The sequence below is a fragment of the Acanthopagrus latus genome, chromosome 5 (assembly GCF_904848185.1).
Source record: "Acanthopagrus latus isolate v.2019 chromosome 5, fAcaLat1.1, whole genome shotgun sequence".
In the NCBI taxonomy this organism is placed as follows: domain Eukaryota; kingdom Metazoa; phylum Chordata; class Actinopteri; order Spariformes; family Sparidae; genus Acanthopagrus; species Acanthopagrus latus.
Genome location: NC_051043.1, coordinates 7,740,046 through 7,767,400, shown reverse-complemented (window position 1 = coordinate 7,767,400; position 27,355 = coordinate 7,740,046). Strand labels below are relative to the sequence as shown.

At 41.3% G+C, this 27,355-nt stretch overlaps 3 protein-coding genes across 6 annotated transcripts; 2 read left to right on the top strand and 1 right to left on the bottom strand.

Annotated features, from left to right (window-relative positions):
• Nucleotides 1–152: 152 nt before the first annotated feature.
• On the bottom strand, nucleotides 153–16,954 carry prkg1l (protein kinase cGMP-dependent 1, like). 2 transcript variants are annotated; one of them, XM_037097087.1, is made up of 21 exons: nucleotides 16,219–16,952; nucleotides 14,124–14,282; nucleotides 12,348–12,540; nucleotides 12,130–12,253; nucleotides 11,780–11,946; nucleotides 11,071–11,184; nucleotides 6,808–6,913; nucleotides 6,517–6,580; nucleotides 6,135–6,212; nucleotides 5,845–5,939; nucleotides 5,615–5,680; nucleotides 4,190–4,267; nucleotides 3,997–4,093; nucleotides 3,743–3,882; nucleotides 3,545–3,634; nucleotides 3,197–3,338; nucleotides 2,937–3,100; nucleotides 1,871–1,993; nucleotides 1,545–1,607; nucleotides 1,387–1,453; nucleotides 153–508 (listed from the first exon to the last, which is right to left on the bottom strand). In XM_037097087.1, exons 2-21 carry the CDS (start codon nucleotides 14,208–14,210, stop codon nucleotides 425–427), a joined length of 2,142 nt encoding a protein of 713 aa, XP_036952982.1. In that variant the 5' UTR covers nucleotides 14,211–14,282; nucleotides 16,219–16,952; the 3' UTR covers nucleotides 153–424. The 2 variants fall into 2 exon arrangements, with proteins under 2 accessions (XP_036952982.1, XP_036952983.1); XM_037097088.1 differs by lacking the exon at nucleotides 1,387–1,453 and having other exon boundaries at nucleotides 16,219–16,954.
• On the top strand, nucleotides 15,555–18,618 carry ubl4a (ubiquitin like 4A). The gene is made up of 4 exons (XM_037097092.1): nucleotides 15,555–15,786; nucleotides 16,965–17,070; nucleotides 17,198–17,406; nucleotides 17,939–18,618. The coding sequence occupies exons 1-4, from the start codon at nucleotides 15,739–15,741 to the stop codon at nucleotides 18,044–18,046; spliced, it is 471 nt and encodes a 156-aa protein (XP_036952987.1). The 5' UTR covers nucleotides 15,555–15,738; the 3' UTR covers nucleotides 18,047–18,618.
• A 215-nt stretch (nucleotides 18,619–18,833) lies between these two features.
• Nucleotides 18,834–26,952, top strand: si:dkey-32e23.4 (dynamin-1-like protein). Of its 3 annotated transcripts, none has more exons than XM_037097089.1 (18): nucleotides 18,834–19,011; nucleotides 19,569–19,695; nucleotides 19,914–20,055; nucleotides 20,339–20,377; nucleotides 20,598–20,644; nucleotides 20,739–20,810; nucleotides 20,902–20,988; nucleotides 21,140–21,302; nucleotides 22,592–22,712; nucleotides 22,848–23,186; nucleotides 23,587–23,707; nucleotides 23,854–24,009; nucleotides 24,102–24,191; nucleotides 24,301–24,399; nucleotides 24,601–24,717; nucleotides 24,806–24,915; nucleotides 25,053–25,212; nucleotides 25,343–26,952. In XM_037097089.1, the coding sequence occupies exons 2-18, from the start codon at nucleotides 19,594–19,596 to the stop codon at nucleotides 25,397–25,399; spliced, it is 2,022 nt and encodes a 673-aa protein (XP_036952984.1). In that variant the 5' UTR covers nucleotides 18,834–19,011; nucleotides 19,569–19,593; the 3' UTR covers nucleotides 25,400–26,952. The 3 variants fall into 3 exon arrangements, with proteins under 3 accessions (XP_036952984.1, XP_036952985.1, XP_036952986.1); XM_037097090.1 differs by having other exon boundaries at nucleotides 19,545–19,695; XM_037097091.1 differs by lacking the exon at nucleotides 20,339–20,377 and having other exon boundaries at nucleotides 18,835–19,011.
• Nucleotides 26,953–27,355: the final 403 nt, after the last annotated feature.

Sequence of the window (27,355 nt, the reverse complement as noted above, 5' to 3'; positions counted from 1 at the left end):
GGCCCTGCTCTGACGTCATGTCTTATTCATACTCAGGCATTTTGAGGAGAGATCAATTAATGACCAAACTATGCAGTCCCAGAAAAGTGAAACTGGTGCTTGAGTTTGCAGATTACAGAGGAGAGAAAAGACATTGGGTTGCAGCCAATTTGTTTATTGAGTTACATTCAACGACAGAAACATCACTGAACTCATATGTTTATAAATCTATAGAGATTTTACATCAAAAAACAGTCTGAGTTCAACACAGTAGGCAGCGTGGTTCATTTATCAAACAATATCTGCAGTTGCTGATTGCTTGGAAATTGTAATTAATTCCCGATGGCAGTAAGACTAAGGGCAGTGAATTAATTATGAGGACTAAACCTGAAAGTGATGAAGAATTGTCTGACAGGTTAATTTCTTTGACTTCACAGCTGATCCGTCAGAAATCCTCCCAGTCTGTGCACAGCTCCACCGAGGCCTCAGTGTAATGATCACGTGTGCTGCTGTCCAAAGGAGGCTTCACCTGAAAGAAAAAAAAAAACAAATAAATGACAGTAGATCTACTTATTACTGAGGAAAAAAAAAAATGTTTTTCTGTTGATGCAATTTCTAAGTCTGATCTAAATAGTTTTCTCTCCTGTGTTTATGACTTGAGAACTGGTGGAAAAAAGTTTTGCCAGGATCATCTTTGTAAAATCCTTGATTTTCTTTTACATCTTTGAAACTGAGTGAAGAAATTAAATGTATTTATTTAAATGTATTTATTTATTTGTTTCATTTGGTAGGTGTTTGTTATTCTTGCCACAAGAGGTTGAAGTGCACCAGTATCTTCAGTATGTTCTAAATAGGAATTTCCAGCTTTCCAGCTTTCCTCTTTCAGAGGAGTTTTTTTTTCCTCTGTGAACACAATCTATTGTGTTTTAGCTGGTAATGTAACATTACTGCCAGGTTTGTCTTTAGCAAAGGAATGTGTTGTAATTGTCATGAATGTACTATCAGTGTCTCTGGTAGAATAATGTGAATTATCAGCAAAATTATTTAGGAAATGTCTTTTTCTCCAAGAATTTCTGGTTTTACATGTGGAAAAACATCTCAGTTTCACACATGGGAAAAAATCTCCTAGAATGTTTTTTTTTTCTCAATAAAACATGAAAAAATTAACTTTGACTTTGCTTTTTTTCTCACGTTTTCATAGAAAATCAAGGAACATACAAAAATGATCCTTTCCTCCACCAGTTCTCAGGTCTTAAACATAAGAGAGAAACAATTTAGATCAGACTTAGAAAATGGATCACCAGGAAAATAAATGTCTTCAGTCAGCCCTCAATCACTTCCATGCATTGCAGCAATAGAGATATCACAAAACAAAAAAATAATTAAACAAAATGAACTGTGTCTTACTTTGGGAATAATTGGAGGGTTTAATGTGCCTTTACAAAGCCCGTCCCAGTTGAAACCTTCAAACCATCTGAAGAAAAAACAGCATCACAACCTATAAAACATGTTTCCAAGCACAGGCCTGAGTGTTTTCCCCCGGTGTAATAAATCTGTCGTCTTACTTGTGCTTCTGAATGTCCTTGGCCCCATTTCTCTGACTGCCCAGCCTCTCCGAGGGATTGCTCCTTGGTGATGGAAAGCAAGGAAGAATGCACAAACATATAATCTATGCATTAATAATCAGATCGTGTCATTCAAGAGGTGGTGCAGCAGCCCGTGTCCGATACACATGCAGCATTTGTTCATTTGCTTCCATTTGTTTGTGTGTGCAGTGGTGGGTAAATGGAGGAGGCTTTAATGTCTGAAAAAGCATTCTGAAAGAGCTAGAGAAGCTTGTTAGTGTTCACATCATAATTCACGTTGTCTAGTGGGTGATATTCACAAGCACCTGCACAGTTTCTTTATGAGACTGGAGGCATTTTTGCTGATGGTTTTTGGGAAGTCGATATGATCGATGCCACGGATGGTTGCAGTGAGAATCTTATTCAGGTCAGAGTCGCTGAACGGGAGCCTGGAGAGGAAAGCAGGTAACACTTTACCATAGAGGTACGATAAATAACATCAGCTAATGCAGTCAAAAGCACCAACTAAGTTATTAATCAAGACTTAGAAAGCATTGTTGTGTTTATAAAGTGTTACTCAAGGGATACATGTTTTCAGCTTTACAAGAGGGGTCATGTGGAGATTCATTATTGACCAATAATAGTTATGTAATGTTTATCATGAATAATAAAAAGGTTTCAGGTTAAAGGATAACTCTCTACATATTAAACTGTGCTCACCTGTCTTGTGGAGTACCAGCCTATTTCATATGTGAAAAAAGATACATTTGCTACCAGTTACTTATTATTGGATTAATTAAACTGGCAATGGACAACTTTTTGCTTTAACTTATCAAGAGCAGTAATAAAAAAAAGGAAACTAATACTGATTGCACAGTGTTACGGCTGCAGAAGACAGACATCATCTGCATGTAGATTGGATTCCCTTATAAACCTCACTCCATCTATGCCATTCGGCCAGAATTACAGCACAAAGAAAGTGCATATTCCAAGAACAGGAAGAGGCATTACTGTCCTCAGGTAACGGTGGGACAGCTGGAATAACTTTGAAAACTCTAGACTGCAAAAGAAAAACAATTCCCTGCTGATGGAAGAGGCAAAGCTGAAAAGGGAGAGTGATAGAAACTGAGGTGAACAGGACTGAAGAGATTGGCCTTCAGTCGATGGAGAACGCTCCAGTTTAAAAGTCTGTTCCCTCTTAGCCTTAGGATTCGTGTGATACCCAATGCGTCAGTATTTGATGACCTGGTGATGAGTCTCAACAATAAATCATCTGTCTCCAACATTGTGTTGCTTTAATGTACCTTCTTTTAAGTGTTACAGCCATCGCCATCATTACAATCTATGACTGGAGAAAGAAGCTTAAATAAATGTAAATATAAATAATCGTACCTGTCGCTCAGAAGTTCAAACACAAAAACACCCAGCGACCAGAAGTCTGCAGATACACTGTGGCCTTTGTTTAAGATGATTTCAGGTGCCATGTAGCCCGGCGTGCCGCAGAATGTCCAGGTTTTCTTACCGGCTTCAACCCTCTTCAGACATCTGGAGCCAATCTACAAAAGACACAAATCACATTTACAGTTACATTTGGAAAGAAAAACAACACGCTGTTCAAAATGTGAACTCAAGATTGTAACCAATTGTAGTACCAGTTTAGCATAACCACGTTCATCCAGAACCACATTCTCAGGTTTGATGTCTCTGTAGAGAACGCCTTGACGGTGAAGAAAGTTCAAGGCCTCAACAACACAAGCCGTGTAGAACCTCGTGCTGCATTCGTCCAAATACCCTCTGAAACAGCATGTAGGAGTGTTTGAACAAAACACACTGTACGTGTGATCGAGACAGATGTAAGACATCAAACCCCGGTCAGTCTGAGAAATTGCAGTGTGATGAAAGCTTGGCTGAAAACAAAGTGATGGGGCTATAGATATTGTTTCAGTATAATGACATAAAGGGCCTCGCATCTTAATTTTCTTTAGTCCAAAAATACTTACTTGTCTTTGAGCAGACTGCAGAGATCCCCACCGAGACAAGCTTCTGTCAAAACGTACAGGCAGTCAGCGTCTCTGAAGGTTTTATATAGCCTGTGGTTGATAACAATAGGCAAAATGTTACATATCTTTTTTAATCCTGAAAATATAATCTGATCAAAACAGTCTCAATTGGACAACTGTTGAACTGTGAACACACACCTGACTATGAATGCACACTTAGACTCTGTTAGAATGCGGCGCTCTCTCAGGATGTGCTCTCTCTGACTGCCGTTGAGGACCAGCTTCTTCTTAAGGACCCTCATGGCGAAAAGACACTTCATGTTGCTCTTTAATTGCACCTGTCACAGGCAGAAGTCCATAGATTACATTATAAAAACATGGAATCTGGAGAAGGCAGCGGCATGTGAAGATCTGCGCCACTGTGTGTGAGCAGCTTGAAGATCAATCCTTACCAGGTCTACGTGACCAAACTCCCCAACAGCTAGAGTGCAAATAATCTGGAAATCACTTAAGGTGGAGGATGAGAGGAGGTCAGGGTCCCTCTCAGACCTGCTCACAAGCAAACCAGAGGTGAACTTCTACTGAGTATTTTCTAATCATGTCAATTGTAATTATTGCTTAAAATATGGTGGTAATGCTCCTCACTCGCTGTTCGACTCGTGGCATTGCTGGACCTCATGAGTGCAGTCAAACACCAACCCACCGATGATGTCTTTAAAGGTCCTGAAACGCAGACGCACATGAATATGTGGAAATGTATGGATACGCACAGCAGTTAGTGTAAGAATTAGTGTAGCAATGCTTTTGGAAACCCTTTAATCTACAGGCCGTTAATTTGGTAGTAATATGACCAGCCATCTAAATACCCCTGATTTTTTTTCATCATGATCCACGCATTATTCTCTAAGAAATTAACAAAAAAAAAGAGTGTAAAAACAGCCTGTCTGACAAGGTTAAAGAAGGTGAGAAATAATTCCGGGATTTGTCCCTTGATGCAGATCTGCACCAAAATTGAAGGGGGACTATTCTGGGCAGAGACCCAATCTCCAGCCGAGTTTTGTGTAAATCTGTTCAGTAGTTTTTTTTGTGTAATCCTGCTCACAAATCAACCAATCAACAAATGGAGACAGCTGAAGAAATGACCGTGGCGGCGGTAAGGTTTGGTCTGTTATTATATGAGGATTAAGCTAACACAATATTTTGATTGTTAAGCATTTGTATCCATTGATATTGCAGCCTGAAGACAGGTATTTAACAGCTTGTTAACCAAGTTGTGTGGTCTTAAATTTGAACATCAGCATGGTTAAACCCATAATTACCCTTCCATGGCCTGTAAAGTACACCGTGCATTGTTTCTTTGAAACATATGGGCAGTTTTGACATAAATTGAAGCATGGTAACAACATCTTTAGCTGTAATTGCTTTCCCACAGCCTGGGTAGCCTGTCTGGTAACTCCTTTGTATGAAATATGTAAATGTTTTTGAAATACAAAATGGAGACCGTGTACCATAAAATGTCACTGTTGTTCCCTTTCCACACAACCGATGGTGATTCTGTAAACACCAGGGAAATTCGCCTTAATTAAGCCTGCTATGACCTTTAAATAGGGATATATTTCATATTCATGTTCACGGGCCTGGGAACAAAAACATCTGTTTTTAACCCTTTCAGTGACATTTGTACATTCACAAACAGGGGAAACTAAATGTGTTGACTACAGCGACATTTACAGCAGCTGCCACATCATTCACTTTTGGGACACTGCTATCACAGTGGCTACCACTCTTCCTAGTCTTCTAATCAGGAGAGTAAGACTATGGGAAATTTCAAATGCATTAGGAAATTCTGCTCAAATTACTTGGCTTTGTTGTGGAAACTCAGTGCTGCATTTGTTTTGTACACCAACAATGCTGATGTGTTTACAGTTAAGATATGAGACCAAACATCAGTAATCACCCAGTTCTTCCGGTAATTTTACTTTTGTTATTTCTCAGCAAGTTTATTTACATAAATCAAAGGGTTACCACATTTGCTATGCTGTGAATTTTAACAGAAAGAACTCCACTTACTCTCTGTCAATGACCAGGCATGTAACTTCACCAGCAGCGATCACATTCACAGTCCGAACATCGTCCCTGCAGACAGACGAAATCATAATGTTATCACTGCCATGTGAACCAAAAGCCATTCACATCATGCTGGCACAAATGCCACTTCCTACCATAACTGCTGTTTTCATAAAAAAAGCTCTTGTACCCTCTCTATAATTTCCTGTCAAAGTGCATGATTTCCTTCTTACCCCCACAGAGCCTTTTCTCCAAACCACTGTCTCTCAGAGAGCTTAGACAGGACTATCTGCTCTTCGAGGCTGGGCTTCTTTTCTGTCATTTTCACCTGGTGAATCCAAAGGAGAGAGGAAACGAAAACGAGGTAATGGTGGACAGTGATGCAGAAAAGCGCCAAAGTCAATTATCACCATCACGGTGCAATTTCTTAAACTGCTCTGACATTTTGTCCTCCACAATCTAAATCTTTTCCTCTGAAAGCCTCATTTCACCTGTGCAGCCGGCAGAGAGCAGAAGACTTTACCTGGCCTTTGCTAATGATATAAAAGGTGTCTCCTGTGGCACCTTGTCGAGTGATGTAGTCACCTTCAGAGTAGCGTGTCTATGGAACATAAAGGACAGAGAGAGGAGCACAGAGTGGAAAAATAAATCATGGAGGATGAAAAGGAAGCAGCTCGCTCGCAGACACAAAGATGAGGGTTTGTAATAATGAGGGATTCTTTCTGATTCACCTGCCTGTTAACTGATGCAACACAAGGAAAGCTCATAATAGAAAACACAGAGAGACTGCCTTTAGGAAAACAAAAACTTGTTTACATGCATTCCGTCTGTGTGCACAAGTAATCTATGGGCTGGATTCTGTTTGATTGGGTACACAATATTTTGCTTCCCCACTGAATCTGTACCTCCTCCATGAGATCGGACATTTTCATGATGACATCCTCTGGCAGTGACTGCAGGAAGGGAACGCTGCAGACACACAGGTACAAAGACAGCCTGCTCAGATCTCATTCACTGTTTCAAAAGGGTTGGATTTAATGTTTCTGGGTGTCAGAGCACATTCAGAAGTATACTGGGCAGTGTTAAAGGCCTAAAAGCAGCATTGAGACAACGTGACCCTGGTTATATTGTGTTGAACCGACCAGAATACAAAGCAGCTTTCTGTGTCAAATCAAGTGTATCGGCCTGATGTTCACCTGCTAAGCAGCTCCACGGAATGTGAAAGGCTGTTGAGACCACTCTGCATAAGTATGGTCTGGTAGCTCTTGCGGTCAATAACCCACAGCTTGCAGTCCGTTTGTGCTGCAGATCGAAAGACAGAGGCAGAGGAAGTGGAAAGGCTAGCGTCAGTGACACTGGATCTCAGGTGGAAACACGATCATAAAGGGGATATTGACATATAATTCGAAAAATAAATGGCAAAAGGTCATGCAGTCTTTATCTGATATTATCTCCACTGAGTCGTCTGTCTGCACTAAGGTATTAGTTTACTTCCACCTGAGCTGAGATTGACAGGTACAAATTAAAGATCTGGTCTTCGGGCTAAACACCATGTTGCAAATAGAGCTACAGCATCAACATCATAATGTGTGCATGTACAATGTCAAGTAAGGGAAATGAACTCCAACATGTCGTGCTACCACTCCTCAGTGCTTGATTTGAAAAGGAAATCTTGCAAGGTTTTCATTTTCCATGACTAATCTGTGAGAGAAGTCTTCTGATCTTACATCATTTAGCCGGAGTGGGCTCTTGGACATGCAGACCCAGCATGCACAGCAAACATTCTCTGATCATTCTTGATCAATTAATCAACCAGAGCAGGACTCATTTTGGTTGTTTGATAAAATGCACTCTACGACAAAATCACCCCAATCTTTCCAGTATGATTCATTATTTTCAAATTGAGCTTTTGAAGTCATCCAGTGAAAAGTCCATAATATTTTTAGCAGACAACCAAAATATTGCGATGTCAGTTTTTCTCCATGTAGTGAAGCTCTAACCCTCAATGCATTTTGGAGGCAGCTATCGTACTTTTTACATCACAACATTTATTAGATGACTTTAGTTACTAGTTTCTTTGTAGACTGTTTGTTGCATCACCAAAGTTCACTCCTAACAAAGTAATGCTTCAACATGATAGCTTTTTAATTTTCCTCAGTTATGACCTTTGGTTAGTTTTAACAACACTGCTCATCACAAAACCCTTGTGTTATACAATACAATCTACAATCTACAATACATTTATATGCCACTAGTTTTCTTTCCTTTGGATAACATTAAATCCTTTTGTCATTTTATTTACACACATAAGTGTACTTGTTGCATTCATTATGGAAAGAAAAAACAAGTCATGCATTTTCATCACTGAGCACTGAAACAGCTCTCAGAGACATTATGTTCTTTGTGCTGGATGTGGATGTGCGCTGCAGGATCAGTTTACAGCCTGCGGCGCAGACAGTTAGCAGTCTATTAGAAAGGCAGATAATGTAGAATAAATGGAAATGTGCATATTTTCCTTACAGAGAGGGACATTTAATATAGATCTAATCAGATTTCCTTAACTAATATTACCCTCTTTCTCTACTATAATAGAGCTTGAAAGAGGCTGTTGTAAATTAATAATGACCCATATTGATTTGTTCACTGAAGCTTCCTGCAAATGGAAGTGGACAGTCTAATTAGATCCACCACTGGATAATTTGGAGCAGCAGTGGTGTCTCAATTGTGGCTTATCCAAATGTGGGATTTGGATAAACCACATAAGTATTTTACTTCAGCACCTCATGATATCCAAGCCGAGCTTCATTTGGAGGATATTTTTTATTAGTCAAAATTAATTAAAACAAAGCTCTCAAAGGAGGATTTTTCTGCAATAAATCCTTTGCACCTTGAACTTTCAGGACCTGTTGATGAATCCCCATCTCCGCCTGCACCTTTATCACTGTCACAATAGAAGAGAGCACAAGCCTTATTGATGGTCTCAGATGGCAGCAATGAGAAAAAAAAGTAATTTCAGGTCAGGCAGGAGATAAATACAGCGGGGCCTGAACAGTTCCAAGAGAAGGGCTGACAGAAATGGACACAGAACAAAGGACAACAGACTTCCAGCATGAGCTGCGCATTGTTACCGGAGACGAGACATATACTAAATTGGAAAGGCTGACCGGTTTGCGAGATAAAGAAAGTGGTAAAAAAAAAAAAAAAAGAGGGAGGGATGAAATGATTAGAGGCAAATAAAAGGATTTTTTTTTTTTTCAATTTAAACTGATCCTGGACGTTTCCACAGCCTGTTTATTTCTGAAACCAGGTCAGATGCGCAGGGCGACGGCTGAGGAGCTTTTCCCACAGGGCTCAGAGGCTGGACGGAAATGACAGCACCAGCATATCATGAATTCTTCACACCAGGAATGTATATATGATCGGTTATGATCCAACCATGAGACGAAGTGAATCGAATACAAAAAGAATTTATTTTGGAAGAGAAGTGGCAGTCAAGACAGCTGAGTTATCCAGCAAAGCAGAAAATGTTTTAAATTCCCCACAACTCTGAGAAAGCTGTTTGAAGTCGCAGTGTTGTCTAAGATCTCCAAAGCTCTTTGATTTTAAATTCAACAGGCGTCTTCTGTCTACGACCACTGCCAGGAATCCGCCTGCTTGTGATATTTTCTTTAACGAGAATTATTCATATCCTCACGTAATCAGAATTAATTACGCTGAAATTCCACCGCTGTTTTGGTGAGATAGCTCTCCAGTGATTTGCCAAAAATTAGACAATTTTTAACTTGATGGACAGACGCTCTCATTACGAGCCGCTGAGATTATTGCAATTCTCTCTCGACTTGTCTTCACACAAATGCTATGAGAAAATTACAGATAACTCAGGATGGTGCAGCCAGGAGTCTGAGCAATACAAAAAATCCTATTACCTCTCTACTCACATCACTGCAGTGGCTGCCTGTGACTTCTCTACAAAATCTTAAATAATCAACATCCTCATCTTCATCACCTGATACTGTTTACTTCATATTTTTGTCAGTGTTCTTTGGATACTTAACGTTCCTTTTGTTGGCCTTAAATAACATCATATTTATTCAAATTTTTATGTCTTCACTTCACTATTTTATACCTCATGTTTCCTTTTTAAAAACCTAATTCAGAGTGGAAGGTAAAGGACATATTGCATTGTACATGAAAGCTATGTCATCACTTTGACTGGACTCGAAATATGAGCTCTGAATCTCATTTAATGACCCAACAGGAACTTTCAGATCATCCACCACCTTCAGAAGTGTCCCACAAGATATCTGGTGAGTCTGCATTCAGTTTGAAACTGTCTAACACCCTCCCCTTGGATCCTCTTTGAAATAAGAAAATAAATCACAGTGCTGCCTTTTTATTTTGCTGCAAAACGTTACTGGTATCAGTGTTAATGTTTTATCGTATTCTTATCAAACTCTTTTGTCTGTTTTTGTCTCATTGCTGTTGTTTATTTTCATCTAAACCTCTTTTGTTAAAGGGGCAATCGTGAACTTCCCCCCTGTGTTTTTCGAAGTGGTATTATTGTTGGCGTCGCTCTTACAAAGACAACTGGATTGTTTCCGTTTTCCCCAGAGATGCAAATAACAACAAGACGGGACAAGATGTGAGTTTATTTAATCATTTAGTCGGTAATAGAAAAGGATCGCCAGTTAACCTTCCCTTTCCCGGGTGGCCGCATGTTGACAGGGAACCAATGTAAATGCAGATGGTTTCATTATTCTATATCCATCTCATTGTGCAATCAGTATTTACTTCATGATGATCGGTGAATAAGAAAAACTTGTTGATCTTTACAGAAAGGCACTATACCAGCACAACTGCCAGAAAAAATGGCATTGTATGTTCCAGCAATCAAAGTTGTGATTGAAACTTTACATTTCTTTTTGTTGCAACTTTATTTTCTTTAGGTTCAATTCTTGATCTTATGTTGTGAAAACACTGTGCTCGTGATCTGGGTAGGCTGAGGCACAAAAAACAACTTAGATCAAATATTGCCTTAAAATACAAGCTGGATGAGATGTCACGAGGTCTATTAAAAACACACGGCACCATAAAAATATCCAGTGGTTTCACACTTTCACACACACAAGTGTTGAAGCACAGTCTTGTACTGTGGTCGCTGGCTTGCCAGCTTCTCAACTGTAACTCCACAACCATCCCCTCCACCTCCAACAGTCCGGTCATAAATGTAATATAAAACTGATATGACACATTTTGTAGAAATGTCAACATGGTACGTGGCCTATGACACATCCAAATGTGAACATACCTGTGGTTTGCAGAAATGTTAACGGCCAGCATTTTATTCTGCTGGCTAAGACAGCTAAACTAAAGTGCGCATATATTTTGTCTTATTCTTGTTCTTGTTCTTATCTGTATGCAAGTTGAAATACCAAGACGCCAACACAATGCTGTGATACCTGACACTGAGAAGGTGTGGGTGCAGTTGTAGAGGAGAGCCAGCTCCCCAAACACGTCTTCTGGCTCGACTGTGAGAAGCTTCACTCCATCTTTCGTCACATCCAGCCTTCCCTCTGTTAATAAACACAGAGCCAGTGGTGAAACATCGCACGTACATAAATAAAACACAACGTCGTCACATTGTGTGTTTTTTCACATTGTGTTTCCCTCTGAGGACTTTGTCAAAGACCTTCGGCTGTCATACTGTAACAACAGATATGTAATCATCCCTGAGCCGAACCTCTCACTGGGTAGGGTGACAAGAAAAAAGGGGAACTGTCGCTCTTCATTATCTGTGACATTACAAATACCGCCAAGATTCCGGAGGACAATCAAGCACTGATGAACTCGCAATCAGGGCGGAGCAGACCCTCTTTTCTCCTGTCTTTTATATCAGGCTGACATTACAAAACAAAACATCAATGTGGGTCACCGGTCATTCCCCGAAGTGCCTCCTCTTTTCTTGCTCAGACATGTGGTTCTCTCATCACTGGGTTCGAGAGCAGTGTCAAATTACTGTCTAATCGAACTGTGAGCCAGCCCTGACAAGAGTGATAAACAAAGATATCATAAACCTAATCATTTCATCAGGCTGTCATCTCAAGGAAAAGCTAATATGTATCCTCGGGCGTGATTAATGTGAGCGATTGTAAGAGGAAGATGACTTACCTTCTAAAACATAAGCCTGAGCCCCGTTGGTCCCCTCCTGAATGACATAGCAGCCTTGATTGATGGGGGTTGGGTACATACAGGCTGTGATGGCTCTGATTTCTCCTTCGTCAAGGTTCTTCAACAGGTCATTTTTCAAGAACGCTGCTTGAATCAGCCTCTGAGACCTGAGGGCATGAAGGCAGGATGCGACATTAAAGAGCAAGCTATTAAATGCCTTGAACACAGTCTCATAAGCTACGTAATTTTTTATCGATTTTGAGTCATGTAGGAAGCAGGCCATGAGCCTTGAACATCTGAGCGCTGTTCTTTTCTTTAATGCAGCAGGTGGGAACATTGTGTGATCTTACTCCAGGCTTTTGTCACAACTCCTGTGTGAGACCATGGCCAGAGTCACCAGGTCCAGAGTGACGGGCTCAGAAATGACTGTTTTCCTTTTGGCTCTCTGCTTGTCCTCAATCTGGGCAGAGCAAACTGCAGGGACAGCACATAAAACAGGAAGGTTTATCTCTGGCACTACATGGTGCTGCTTTCAAATAACACCACATAAAAGCACTATACTCTGTACCTGCACCGGCCACAGAGGTTCCTGGGAGGGAGACGGTGGCTCTGTAGCGATCCAGCTCTTCCTGCAGCCTCCGGATGAGTTCATCCTTCGTGTCCAGCTCCAGTTCCAACTCATCGATTAGTGTGTCCCTCTGACGGAGTTCCTCAATCTTAAGTTGCAAGGCAAATTGGAGGTCCCGAAGTGTTCCCATTACCTGCACACACCAGGTGACCAAACACAGAAAAAGATCCCTCTCTCAGTGTGCATGTAGAACTGGTCCAAATATACTAAATGTATGATTTCTGTGGGATTTTGAAGTACAAATACTTCATTACTCTACTTATTGTAGTTATATGTACTTTATTTGAATATCTATTTTTCTAAACGTTTTACTTTTACTCTGTACATTTGAACACAAATATCTGTGCTTTCTATTTACACTTTCAAAACAGGCTTGTTACTTTAGTTAGAATGCATTTGAGGGGAGTCATCGATTATTTTTGTTTACGTCACTGCACACCACCTTCCCAGCATCACAAGACACAGTGCAAATCACGCGTGGCAGATGCAGCAAGACGAAACAAGGAGGGAAACAGACAGAGAGGGAGACTAAGGCATGACAGTGTCTTGTATCTAGACCCTGCAGCCATCTGCCTGGATTTCATTATTTTCTCAGTTTGTTGACGTGCTCTCTCAACAATCAGCTATCATTTACGGGCACTCAGATGATTCTCACAGAAATGGCTGCGTTCAGAGGGAGACTTTTTACTCTTATTAGAGTATTTTTTCCCCAAACATGTCCAGCTGGACTAAATGGAGGATTTCTGTCTTTTGAATTGGACTTAGTCTACTTATTTGGCTGCAACCTTACTGAACTTAATGCTGGACAGCCCTTCTCTAATCTGACTGCATCTCTTCCCCTGATTACATATGTTAATATCATTAGTATCAATCATGTAAATGGGCAATCAATAAAGTATAATGGCTTCTAGTCAGACTAGAACACACTAGAGAGCTTGCTGTGCGCATCTCACACACACTGTATCCTTGTGATAGATAGATAGATAGATAGATAGATAGATAGATAGATAGATAGATAGATAGATAGATAGATAGATAGATAGATAGATAGATAGATAGATAGATAGATAGATAGATAGATGAAAACATGGTCAAGTATGATTCACTGACACAGTTTCCATGCAGTAAAGACCATTCATCTTTCTGTGCTTTTCTAAAAGCTCAGTCCTTCTTGCTGTAATTGGTTTCCAGGGGCAGCATACATGTAGGCTGCAGATGCATTATAGATAAAGTATGATCAAGCTGTCCTTGTATTTGTCTATTTTCCCGTTCAGCCTAACAAGCAATTTTTTTTTTTAATTAAAAATAGCTAAATTCGAAATTTAAGATAAACGAGAAAGAGAAAGAAGTGATGTCAACGAGATGAAACAGCTCAGATTTTCTCATTATAGACTCTTTGTTAAGTCACACACACACTTTGTGTCCCAGCAGAAATGAAATATAGATGTTTTCATTTTCGGGGTCGCAAGCGCGCCCGGAGCCATATACGCGCCGATAATAGCCCCTGTTATAAATGAATGAGTTGGTAAAATCTGACAGCAGCGGATTCACGTTGCTAATAGACTTTTTGTAAACACAGATGCATGCTCTGTCCTGTTAAATATCAAACCCTCACACACACACACACACACACACACACACACACACACACACACACACACACACACACACACACACACACACACACACACACACACACACACACACAGGGATCACCTGCCTGTCTGGCGCTGTGGAAGTCGTCCTCACTTGTCCTGATTTAGGATTGTCCGTGTCTGGCAGCAGCAGCAGCAGACGGACCATCCGACAGGTGCAGATCTCCTCTGTACCCGCCCGAGTGAAGGATGCTCCTCTCTCGCTCGGGGCTGGCCAGGGCTGGGCACAGACATCAGGCAATCACATGACCAAGACAGAGGAGACCGTAATGAGAAATGCATGGACTGGATCCCAATTGGGTCAGGCGGTCTCAGCGGTATTCCTGAGCCCCAGGGGCGACAGGTGGGTCTCCGGCAAACTCAGCTGTGAACATGAATCATTTTATCCCCCTGATGTTTTACACATGTGGAGGAAACTAAAGGCTGCGCTGTGAGCGCTGATCAGAGGTTTGAGATATGTTCCTGTACATGCAGCAGAGTAGGCTATCATCGCGCCTCATTGTGAGATTGATCTAAAATCATTTGTCAGTTTTGAAGCAAGTTATGGCAATCACGATAGATGATTAAAGGATAAGTCCACCCCAAAATGAAAGTGCAGTTTTCTTCTCATCCCCATGCCGATGGAAAGGTGGGTGAAATATTGTAGTCCACAGAACATTTAGGGAGTATCAGCATTGCATGGTTCATCTAAACAACAGTAGCTGGGAACCCCTCAAATATCAAAAAACGACTGAGAGAAAATATAAAAGTGCTTCATACAGATCTGCAAGTGTGTCATTTAGAAGTTAGAGATCTCAACATAATTGAAGACATCATTTATACCCTTTTTAAGCCAAAATCTTGTCGCAGATTCTAAGCTAAAAGCGTTAGCCTGCATCCTGTAAGAAATGGGTCCACAAGCTCAAATACTATCTATTCAAATCTTTTTTGCATCCTGGGGCTTCTGCAGACTGTAATTACACTAAACACGCTGTATGAAGCCACTTTTTTTGGGGGGGGGTCTCCCTCAGTTGTTTAGAAAATGCTGCAATGTCGTATTGCTGTGAAGCTCCACAAATCACCTATCTTTTCCTTTTTTTAGGTGAACTCCTACTTTAATGGTTAATGTAGATAGCTGTAAATAATTTAAAGTGAGAGAAAAAAGTCCTATAGATTTCTTCAACAGGACCAAAAGCAACTATAGAGACAGAAATTCTTGTTAAAGCCATTATAAGCTGCATAGCACAATATGCCACTTAGTGCTTCACGAAGAAAAACATAGGATTAGCGATATAAATAATTAGTAGCCTACTAACTAGATAATAGCCTAATCAGCCCTTTAAGGTTTTGCTCTTTAAATGCCAAACTCCTGCAAGGGACTTCATTCATTCTCCATGTTCTCTTTTCCTTTAAATATTTTATTATGGTGTAATTATCTTTCTTTTGTGAATGAATAATCCTCCACTGAGAGCCTCCATCAGCAGCCATGTAACCTTCCCGCCAGTGGGCGGCAGCAGTGTCACCTGAGAGCAACAGCAGCGCGCTGCCTCCGCCGTAGAAGAAGATGGGCCTTTGACAAGCGAAGAAGTGCTGAAGCTATCTTATGCTAGCAAAGTAACGTTACCTGCGTATATTTGTAGCTTAACATTTGAAGGCATCGTTGTGTGGTTGTTTTCTTGTTCAGACCATCACCGAAAATGATCCTTACTGTGAAGCCGCTTCAAGGAAAAGAATGCAGTGTACAGGTGAGATAAGCACCGCCGGGCTAGCTGGATGCTAAAAGCTACCTCCCCCGTCGCGAGCTTAAATCGGCAACATTAGCTAGCCTTTGTCGGCAAGCTGGCTAACTTAGCTAGCTTGGGGAGTGCTGTGACATGCTGAGCTACCTGTGAGTGAGGCGACCACAGACAACGCTTGAATCTAAAAAAGGGTGTGTTGGTCAGGCTGTGAATCTCCACGCAGTATAGTGTTGAACAGAGCTATCGTACAGTCAGATATCGTTTTGATAGACTGTATGTGGAGGTCTTCATATGTCTAATAGAACAGTCTTTATTTTCAGTCTATGGCCGGTACGTTACTCTGGCTAGCTTGTCGACAACATCCTTAAAAGGGACACCGTTAGGGTAACTTAACTGTGACGTTATTAGACAAACTCCTAAAGTTTCTTCTCTCACCACCTTCAAACAGAGGGACTTGGAGCTCTGGACGTCCTTATTTGGTGGTTCTTGTAGGAAAGGGGAGTCGCAAGGAAAATACCTCAAGTGAAAGTGTCTTATGAAAATAGTTTGTTCTAGGTCAGACTCACTCACAAGACTGTGACTTTGTGTTCTCACTAACCAAAGTTTGTACGTGTCATGTTTGAGATGATATCATATGGTATGAGGCACACATGGGGGCTATAGAGGCCACGTATGTTCTGGAAACACCCACAACCAGCTGAACCAAAGGAGCACATTAACTTTAGCAACATTGTTTGTCAGTGCAGGATTTCATATAGTTTCTTTTTAACACTGATGCCAATTCAAAGCATGTTATAATTTGTGCGACACTTTGGGAATCATCTCACATACTGGACATTGTGTATTCACAAGAATAGCGTTCACTCTGGATCCTTGTAGAAATCTACCTGCCCACACTGTCATATTATCAGCTATACCAGCAGTGTTTATGGTATAAATACAACCACTGGAGGCCTGTAGCTCTTAATTTTCTTTGAAAAGAATACAACAAAAAGACCATTTACAAGGTAACGGTACATTTGTCTGTTGTGGCTGTGAATTCCCATTTGACAGTTGGTTTCATGTAAAATTGATGCAAAGTGATCATTTCAGATTGGTTACATTCTTCTGGAAAAAGGAAAGTCCTTGCCAAATGTAATTTGTCCAAATAGTGTAACTACATCATCGTATTGTTGATCTTCTAGGTGACTGAAGATGAAAAGGTCTCCACGGTGAAGGAACTTGTGTCTGAACGTCTCAACATACCAGCAAACCAGCAGCGGTTGCTCTACAAAGGGAAAGCACTTGCAGGTAGGCAGCAGTCAAGTGTTTCATAACCTTTGTGTAGAACTGTAATTGCTTGATCCAACATCACCACGGCACATGAATCAAACGTTTGAATTTTGTTCGCAATTGCACACTATATTACTTTCCTCAGATGAGCACAGACTGAGTGATTACTCCATTGGACCAGAGGCTAAATTGAATCTGGTGATCCGTCCAGTGGGTGAGAGGACTGGAGCGTCCGGGATGGTTGCCAGCAGCAGCAGCAGTGCACAGGGAAGAGTGTGGCAGACAGTGTCCACGATCCTCGCTCGACATTTTAGTCCAGCAGATGCAGCAAAGGTCCACGAACAACTTATCAAGGTATTTAAATACAGAGTGCTTTTTGTGAATCCTTTTTTACAATATTAACAGTTTCAGCATTGTTAAATCAAATGCTTTGATGATTTGCTACCAGTTAATGAGCATGTGGGGGATAAGGGTAAAAGAGAATGGTGTCATGTTCTCTTGCATGTTGACATTATCAATATTTATCATTGTTTATTTAGGGGCCCTGCCATATAAGTTGTATGAACATAGTAAAAACCTTACAACTCAGTTCTCTTGAAATTTGTCCCTGTTTAATACTTTACATTATGTGACTTTGCTGGGAGCAGATTGTTACCTTATATCATTGAAATACTTCGTTTTTTGTTGCCATTTGTAGCTGCCATCTTGGTAAAATAACCTGGAGGTCTCTGTTACTCTAGACTAAAGAAGTTCAGACATTCAAGACAGTTATATTTCCTGTCTCGTGTTTCATTAAAAGATACACCCCACCCATAACATGTTTTAAATACATTCAGTATAATAATTTTAACTTGCTGTTTCTCTGCTTATTTTGTTTTTCATCAAGGATTATGAACGTTCACTTCGACAACTTAGTCTCGACGACATCGAGCGCTTGGCAGGAAGGCTGCTTCACCCCAAGGGAGAGGGCATGGATACTTCATACATGGACTAAGAATGCCCAGCTAGAAGTTGCTTATTGTGATTGTCTTTTGACAGGTGCTCAGCGCTTGGAGGTGCATACAGTGTTTGATGTGTGAGGCATGGAAAATACAGTATCGGTTTTCTTGCAAAGGGCCCCAGCTGTGTGCCTAATCAGTGGCTGAGTGAACACAGATAGCACAGACTGTTGATTATTGCAAAAATAGGGCTCTCTTATCCATGACCAAAGGATTTGGATAAGAAAACTCTGCCACTTTTGAATTGCTCTCATCATTGATGTTGCAGTCATGACACAAGACCTGATCACATAATATTTGAATACAAAGGAATCCATTGATGCTGTTGGTTTTTGCATGATCTCTGGCTGCTATAGTACAACTCCCAGGGAGACACTAACCTCTGCTGGAGGGCATTTTTTTTAGTAATGTCTGTGGTGGGTGACGACTGCGTGTTTTCTGTTAACCATGGCAAGGTAACATGTTTTATTCTGTAACTAATTGATATTCATTGTATGATTTGTAAATACCATGTTTATATATATATACAGACATTAAAACACAGTAATAAATACTAGTGTTAATGTTTCTTGTTGTGTTGTCTGCTGATATTTTGAGTGAAAATTAAGGTTTTCTGGGAATGGATCTAGTCTAGTAATGTTAAGCATAAAATGTGGAAGTGAAATTTAAATGGCATGTGAGTTCCTCAAAGACAACACAAGGCGGAACCAAACTCTACCTCTTTCACATATCGACCAATCAGGTGACTATTCAGAGCATGAGTCATATTTTATGACCAATCAGATCGGTGGGGGAAAAAAGCGGGTACCGCCTATGTAGTGAACTGACGGCTACATCTTGTGCTGCTAATATTGGATAACAATTTGGACAAAATGCGATGTTTTTGACGCTCGCCCCTTTTGTGCGAACTATGAAGGATAGACACATTTAATAAGGAGGGATATTTATTTGTAGTTCACCGGTAAGTTCTCAAGGGAGCATCGGTTGTTCAGCGGTTAAGCTAGCGTTAGCGCGAAGCCTGCAATGTCTCTTTCACTTCCTGCATATACCAATTAGCTTTAGCCAGCTAACATTAATTGGTAACACCGAGCACTTCGGCCTGCGCTGTACAATTATTTGTTGCCATGTAACTTGGATATTAGTACAGTGCAGTGATTGATAACTAATGGCTGGTTGTAGCTTGACAACATCTGTAATCTTAGAGGACAATGTTTGTCTCACTGATGCTTGGGCGTCAAACCCCTCTCATCAGGACCACTTATCCTGTTGGCAAGCAACACCTTGCCATGGTAATAACTGTGGCTTATACATTTTTTTTTGTTGTCAGTCGCAGGTATGTTGTGTTTTTGTTGTTCTTGCTCAGGATAAAATGCAGCCTCGCTCTGATTGGACTTTTGGGAATAATATTTTCCCGGCTAGCGTTATTAACCCTATTTTAAGTATGACTTAACGTCATGTGATTTGCTTTGCTGTTCTTCCTTTCTGTCCCTTCAGATTGTTCTGTTTTTACCCATTTAGTAAGTTTGCCCAGTCTGTTGGAGAGATGGAGACTCTAATTCCCACCATCAACCGGCTGCAGGAGGTCTTCCTCACAGTAGGTGCAGAGGTCATACAGCTGCCTCAGATTGTCGTGGTTGGATCTCAGGTCAGTCTGGAAAAATAACAATGAAAAGCTCAATTGTAAATGTAGTCATTACCTGGAGCCCTTCCCTGAATACCACTGTAATTACAATTGTAACGCTTCTGATTTCCGTTTCTTAAATATGTGTTGAATATGTGTCTGTAGTGCACTGCACACAAATGGAAACTGTATCAGTGCTGTTAGAAACATTACTGAATTGCTTTTACTATGTTCCATAACAGAGCAGTGGAAAGAGCTCTGTGCTAGAGAGCCTGGTTGGACGGGATTTCTTGCCTCGGGGATCTGGAATAGTCACAAGACGACCCCTCGTGTTGCAGCTAATCAATGTTGCCCCTATGCAGGAGAGACTGAAGATCGAGAGTGGTATCTGCACATTTATTCATCCTTTTGAATAAGAGGGGAGTTGTTGTGATTGTGCTTGATAACACACAATCAAGTGTGGTGGAACAAAATTATAATATCAGCATATTAAAGTAGGGCAGCAGGTTTGTTGTTTCTGTCCAGGCATGGAGTCTGCTCAAGGTAGTTTATGTGTGCACAACACTTTCCGTCACTCTTTAAACTGTCAGCTACTTCTTGTAGAGCTTTTTCCTCTCTTTGCTAACATGCAGGTCTTTCTTTCTCTTCTTATTCACTACTTTTTCAGACAATGGGGTTAAACAAAATGCCCAAAACAGCTACCCAGGTCTCTGCATATTTGTTCTGCTTGGTCTTATCCTTTCTCAGCCTCATCATTTCTTTTGTGAACCCCCTCACACATTTTGTTTGTTCTGACCGTCATCTGTCAAGCATGATAAAGGTCCATTTGAAATATTTTCAGTTTCCCTTATTTCTCCCCAAACTGCAAATTTAACCGGAAATGTATCTGTAAAATTACTGACACTTGCTCCTCTATGTTTGTTGAGGTGTCAAAGCTGAAGAATGGGGTACATTCATGCACTGCAAAAACCAGGTACATTGAATAATACAAAGATGTGCATGCTGCAATATTCTCGTATTATGTGCTGTGTTTAGGTGATGAATCTTTCTCTCACCTTTTTTGACAGGTCTTCACAGATTTTCAGGAAATTCGTCAAGAAATCGAAGCAGAGACTGACCGCAGTTCTGGTGACAACAAGGTAAAAAGAAAAGCATTGATGACAACTCAGTGATGCATTAAATGTATCTTTTTACATTGCATTCACGGTTTCTCTATTTTATTCTCTCCAGGGAATCAGCACTGAGTCCATATATCTGAAGATTTTCTCCCCCAAAGTCCTAAATCTAACTCTGGTTGATTTACCTGGAATAACTAAGGTACACTCAGCCACTTGACAGGGATGTTGATTTTGATTCATGTTTGCAGTCATAATCATGATAAGTGCTGATTGTTTTGCATGTCAGCAGTCTCACAGCAGCACCCCATCTGTGCTGTGCTTACAGTAACTGCTCATTATTGTTGCCTCAGGTTCCTGTTGGGGACCAGCCAGAGGACATCGAGGCTCAAGTACAAGAGATGATCTTGTCCTTCATCTCCAATCCAAACTCCCTCATCCTCGCGGTGTCCCCTGCCAACTCTGACTTGGCCACCTCTGATGCACTAAAATTGGCTCGCGAGGTTGATCCAGATGGTAGGACATTTTGCACACAGGCGCCTCTTCTCCACAGATTTCATTTCCATTTTCTTTCCTCTCCATCAGTGTTTATTACATAATGTGTGTCAAGTGGAGCTGCATCTTAAGTTATTGATTTTGCACGAGGAACTCCTGGACCCACCAGTCTTTACTGTTAACAGCATCCTAACAGTTACAATTTGCATAGGAAATTGCTGTTGATATCATTGTTTACTCTGAGGACTAGAGTGATAGTTGATGAGAATCTGCCTGTGGTATTTGTCAGCAAGGTAGGCAGTGGGGATTTAAAATGTTGATTGTGTGCCAGTTTTGATATATGTATCTGGGCACAAATGTGCCTTGGCTTCTCCTGCTGGCCCATTGAAAGCGCTGATCCTGTGCCGTTAGAGACCTGTTTTGTTTTTTTCTTCTACGATGTCCCACACAATGCTTTCCTCTTGTCTTTGTCAATATGAATGATGGAAAACTAAACTTGGAGGACTGTTAACTGTCCGTAAGGATCCACTCTTCACATATGTTAACACATGAACATTTTCTAATTTGTGGGTGACATAAATAGTAGATAGCATTTATAAAGCACTTTTTAGTCTACTGACTACTCAAAGCACTTTAAAACACTTAGAACACTTCATACACTGATGGCAGAGGCTGCCATGAAAGGTGCCGACCTTCTCATCAGGTGCAGTGCACCGCTTTCTGTCCAAAGTGCCCTTCATTTTTTGTGCTCAGTTATTCACACACCAATGGAACACACATCAGGAGAAATTTGGGGTCATTGATTTAATCCGGTGGTCAAAGCAACAATGTTCTGATTAGTGCATGACCCACTCTAACTCCTGAGCCAAAGCTGCCCACACACAAAATACAAAAATACCACATTAACATCCTTAAAATGGCACCTCTCTCATGAAAAATTTAAATTGTAAAAAGGAAAATTGTTATACAACTTTGACTGCTGCACACAATGTGATTCTACTGAGATTACCACATCAAAACTGTGTTGCTGATTATGGACCAGGATTGCCTACAAAACTATGTGTGATCTTTCAAGTCCTGCTGGTAGTTGCATCTCTTGAAATAAGGTTTTTAGTGAGTGCAGAGAAAATTTACACCGCCAGTGTTGAATGTAAAAAAAATAACAGTCTTTTAGTGTCAAACCCTGAACATAAATCATTCTACACAGTTAAACTCAAACATTAAACTGACGGAACAAGAAAAAAAACATATTTTGACTGGAGGGTGGCTTTAAAAATATAATCAAATGTCTCTCTTTGCGTGTCTGTCAGGTCGTCGAACATTGCTTGTGATCAGTAAGTTGGACCTGATGGATGCAGGGACTGATGCTCTGGAGGTCCTTCTTGGTCGAGTCATTCCAGTCAAACTTGGGATTATTGGAGTGGTGAACAGGTTGATTTATTTTACTTACTTTGGCTGTATCATATTTTTAGCATCACAGTACACCACAGAGGCAATTATGATGCCCTTATTACCCTGATAATCTGACAGTGCTCACTCTCTTGCCCCAATTGGTGATGCTCTTAGGAGCCAGCATGACATCAATACCCAGAAGAGCCTGGAGGACTCAATGAGGGATGAGCAGGCCTTCCTGCAGCGCCACTATCCCTCGCTCGCCTCCCGAGCAGGCTCACGCTATCTAGCCAAAACTCTCAGCAGGCTGCTCATGCACCACATTCGGGACTGCCTGCCAGACCTCAAAACCCGAGTGACTGTGTTGAATGCCCAGTACCAGACAAGGCTAAACAGCTATGGCCAGCCTGTAGAAGACCACAGTGCCACCTTGCTGCAGATTGTCACCAAGTTCGCCAGCGATTACTGCAACACCATCGAGGGGACAGCCAGATACATCCAGACGTCAGAGCTGTGAGTCTGACCTAACAGCAGGGTCTTTATTGAATAGCAAATGCTTTACTGATGGAAGCATCCTGCTTCCTGTTTTAGTTCATCTTCCATTTTTGGTCAACTAATATAGTACTTGTGTTGCACAAATCAGCATTTTATTTACATTGGTTCACAATGTATGCCATGAGGGTAATGTCCTTGGGAATTTGTAATTGTCAATTGAAGTGGTGTCAGCATCTTCTGTTGGCACCGTCATCTCTACAGCTCTCTTACAGCGAGGCAGCTAATTAATGCAAATATGTAGTGAGAAAATATTGACCTTTTTTGGTTGACTGCATTCAATTTTGGCGCGATTAATTCTGCTGACACGCAGCCCAGAGAAACCATGATCGTGTCACAGCTGAACCAATCTCTTTTACAGCTGCGGGGGTGCTCGGATCTGTTACATATTCCATGAGACCTTTGGCCGCACTCTGCAGTCCATCGACCCCCTGGGAGGGCTGACTGAGCTTGATGTCCTCACCGCCATCCGCAATGCTACGGTGAGCCTGTCCTGATTTCTACTCGCGTAAATTGTTTAATCCAAATTCTAGTCAAGCTCTCTCATTTGGAGGAATAGCAGGTGAATAATAGAGCTGGTGTGTGTGTGTGTGTGTGTGTGTGTGTGTGTGTTTAATTTGCCCTGCAGGGTCCGCGGCCAGCGCTTTTTGTGCCCGAGGTGTCCTTTGAGTTGTTGGTGAAGCGGCAAATTAAACGGCTGGAGGAGCCCAGTCTGCGCTGTGTAGAGCTTGTTCATGAAGAGCTGCAGAGGATCATCCAGCACTGCTCATCCTTTAGCACGCAGGTTTGTCGGCAGATGTTTATTGCCTCCCTAAAACAGTGTAGAATTAATTAAGACAGCCCCAGCTCAACAGAGAAAGTCTTTGTTTTTGCCAGGAGCTTCTGCGATTCCCCAAACTGCACGATTCCATTGTGGAAGTAGTGACTGGATTACTGAGGAAGCGGTTGCCGATTACTAATGAGATGGTAATCCACAGTTTACCTAAAATTATCTTTCATTCTAATTATAATAACTATCAGATGATCTCAGTCCTATTAACTGCCTGAAGTATTTTCCTCTGCCTTTTTCCTTCAGGTACACAACTTAGTAGCAATAGAGCTCGCCTACATCAACACAAAACATCCAGACTTCACGGATGCTGGGCAGGTCTCAGCATCTGTCAACAGTCAGCAGGTAGTTATTTACACTTTACAGCAGGTACTCATATTTATCATTTATTTTGCCAGGGTAAACAGCAGAAGTTGAGTTCTGTAAAGCCTTAACCATCATGTTTCACGTCCAAACAGTACAGTCCCTTTCAGAGTATGTAGTGGTGTTCCAGCCTCAGCCAAAATTGCTTTGACCCTCTGACTTCCTCGGATTTCTTGCTGTCAGGCAGAGGCCCTTGATGGAGGAAAGCGCTGGAAGAACGACAAGTTTGCAGAAGAGAAAGCACCGGCTACAGGCTTCGGCAGCCCCAGCAAAGGCCAGGCCATTAACCTCCTCGACACAGTGAGTGGTGGGATTAGCAGGCAGAAAAAACACTTAGTAGTGAATACATCGCAGACCGTCAACATTTAACTTTTCACCTCTTTGCCAGGCAGTGCCCATATCCCGCAAGCTGAGTGCGAGGGAGCAGAGGGACTGTGAGGTCATTCAGCGCCTCATCAACTGCTACTTCCTCATTGTCCGTAAAAGCATCCAAGACAGGTTCGCCAGGAAGAAGTCCAGATCACCTGGAGGGGGGGGGACCACACTCACCATTTCTTTTTCTTTATCTATTGATGACATCGGCTGTTGTTATTGATGCTGATTTTCCAACTGTGTCTCTAACTGTGTGTCTGCAGTGTGCCCAAGACAGTGATGCACTTCCTGGTGAACTTTGTGAAAGAGCATCTGCAGAGTGAGCTGGTGGGTCAGCTTTACAAACAGCCACTGCTGCAGGAACTGCTCATTGAGTCACAGGACACGGCACAGCAGCGGACTGAGGTTGCTCAAATGCTTGAGGTAAAATTGCTTGATTCTTTTGTTCTCTGAATAGGTTCTGAGCATCGGGAAAAGCAAGTCATTTCTCCTAGTCTTTTATGTACTACTTTAAGGCTAGTGATTTAACAGCCCTCTCTTTTTCCCCTCTCAGGCACTCAAAAAAGCCAATAACATCATCTCTGAGATCCGGGAGACCCATCTGTGGTAGCCAGAGGAAATGAACAATTCCCTTGTCATACGACAGCTTTGAGAGTATGAGAGTGTGTCTGTGTGTGTGTGTGTGTGTGTGTGTAAGTTTGCAGCACTGAGAGCAACAGTGTGTGAGTATGCGTTTGTCTATGTGTGGCAGTACCTCTGTTTTCTCATGGACCAACGACCATAGCACATTTAGATCAATGTTTCTCCCTTCAGCTGTCGCCCTGACCAGTACACTGGGGCTGTTTCTTTTCACTGTGAACGTTGTGTAGTGACAGAAATTAATTAAACACTCAGGCCAAAAGTGTTGTTGCAAAGACACAGCCGCGAACAAAATCTTTCTGTGACAAAATGTTTGTTGGGTCATTATATTGTTGCTGTAAATGTAAAAGGTAAATCGTATGTGCATATGAGTATTTAAGTTGTGTTCTCCAGGGTTTTTCTTTTTGGATCAAAATGTGTTCACACTGTACGGTTTCAAATTGGGCTTCCTCTGAGCCCCTTCAGCAGGTGCTAAAATTATGTTAGATTAGTTGTGTTCCAACTTAAATCACCTTCGTTGGAGCACTCAGCAGACAAAGAAATGAGGTGAAAATCCTACTAAATCAATGCCGACTGCAATGCAACAATAAAGACAGAGCACAGTCATTACTGGATGAATGCAGATTGTTTTTCCCGCGCTGTTGTGCTAATCAATATCAGGTTTGTTTTCCAGTCACATTTACATATCAGCTCATTATTGAGCTTTATACTGACTTTCTAGTTTAGTGTGAAGTCATAAACCAAGAGACCAAAAAAATCCCAACATTTCTTTTCCTGTATTTCTATTAGGTTTTGTAGGAGATTCCTTTAGTATTTGTGCATATAAACTATAGTATTTAGAAAACAGAGATGAATCATAATGTATAAGAATATTCAAGAGATTGTGTTACATGTGTAGGGTTCTCCATCCTTTGTTAGTGTTAAAATCCAGATGGAAGGACGGTAATGTTCTGCAGCTTCTCCTCATTTCCTTGAATCAGTTGTTCACTGGTTTCCACTGTTAATGGCACAGAGAGATAAGATAGATCCCTATCATTGTCCCTGCCCATTAGTGAGGATACTGCCCCAAGAATAAGACACTCAGTATGCAGCTAACTCCTCCTGCATGTAGTTTATTCATCTTTTTCCTTCTTTTCCCAACATAAATTTCTCTTGAGGCAGCATCTCCCTCTCAAGTGCTGCAGCGATTAATGTCAAAACAAATATATATAGTATATCCTGAAAATTAGACTTTTTTCTACGAAGACCTGTCTTAATGGGACTATCAAACTCCTCACACAGCACAACATCCTGTCAGTCTGTCTTTTTAAAAGCCCTGTCCGAGTCTGCATGTGTGTGTTCAGTATGCATGTGCGTACGTATGAATGACCTATTTATGTATATTTTGTATTATTTAAAATGTATGTTATCATGATTATCATGCGTCAACTGCCTCTGAGTTCTTGCCTGCCAATGTTTGTGGTACATGTTTACTGAACTAGGCCTGTTGAGGTCGGACGGATTCAATAAACCCTAACAAAGGACGCCGTGCCGAGTTTTTCGTGGTGTTATTTACGACAGGCCGTTAAAACAATTGATCAGTTTTCATAAGAGATCTGTTTGTTTGTCTCCCACAGTGCTGCAGCAAGAGATGTGATTAGACTCACTCTGCTTCACTTTATTGATCCAAAGTGACTGAAAAAGTCTGTTTGGTCAGATCCGTCACAGCAGTGTCAACAGTGTGAAGGCAAGGTGTCCTGAAGGGTGCCAAACACACACACACACATTAACAGTGACATGAGCTAGGGCTGGCAATAAACATCATATATATTATCATGACATGAGACTTTATGTTGTCTTAGATTCTGGATATTGTTATTTAAAGGCCATATCGCCCAGCCCGAACATGTGGACAACTCCTAACCTGTCCTCTTTGTGCATGACCCCA

Excerpts from the sequence above, each read along its gene's own strand:
- prkg1l (XM_037097087.1), bottom strand. The coding sequence starts at position 14,210 with ATGGTCCGTCTGCTGCTGCTGCTGCCAGACACGGACAATCCTAAATCA. Across the intron at positions 4,268-5,614 it reads TGCCTGGTCATTGACAGAGA|GACCTTTAAAGACATCATCG; the intron begins GTAAGTGGAGTT and ends TCTGCGTTTCAG. Across the intron at positions 1,994-2,936 it reads TTTGAACTTCTGAGCGACAG|GCTCCCGTTCAGCGACTCTG; the intron begins GTACGATTATTT and ends TTTCCTCTCCAG.
- ubl4a (XM_037097092.1), top strand. The coding sequence starts at position 15,739 with ATGATCCTTACTGTGAAGCCGCTTCAAGGAAAAGAATGCAGTGTACAG. Across the intron at positions 17,071-17,197 it reads CAAAGGGAAAGCACTTGCAG|ATGAGCACAGACTGAGTGAT; the intron begins GTAGGCAGCAGT and ends TACTTTCCTCAG. Across the intron at positions 17,407-17,938 it reads TCCACGAACAACTTATCAAG|GATTATGAACGTTCACTTCG; the intron begins GTATTTAAATAC and ends TTTTTCATCAAG.
- si:dkey-32e23.4 (XM_037097089.1), top strand. The coding sequence starts at position 19,594 with ATGGAGACTCTAATTCCCACCATCAACCGGCTGCAGGAGGTCTTCCTC. Across the intron at positions 24,192-24,300 it reads TGCCGATTACTAATGAGATG|GTACACAACTTAGTAGCAAT; the intron begins GTAATCCACAGT and ends TTTTTCCTTCAG. Across the intron at positions 24,718-24,805 it reads CCATTAACCTCCTCGACACA|GCAGTGCCCATATCCCGCAA; the intron begins GTGAGTGGTGGG and ends CCTCTTTGCCAG.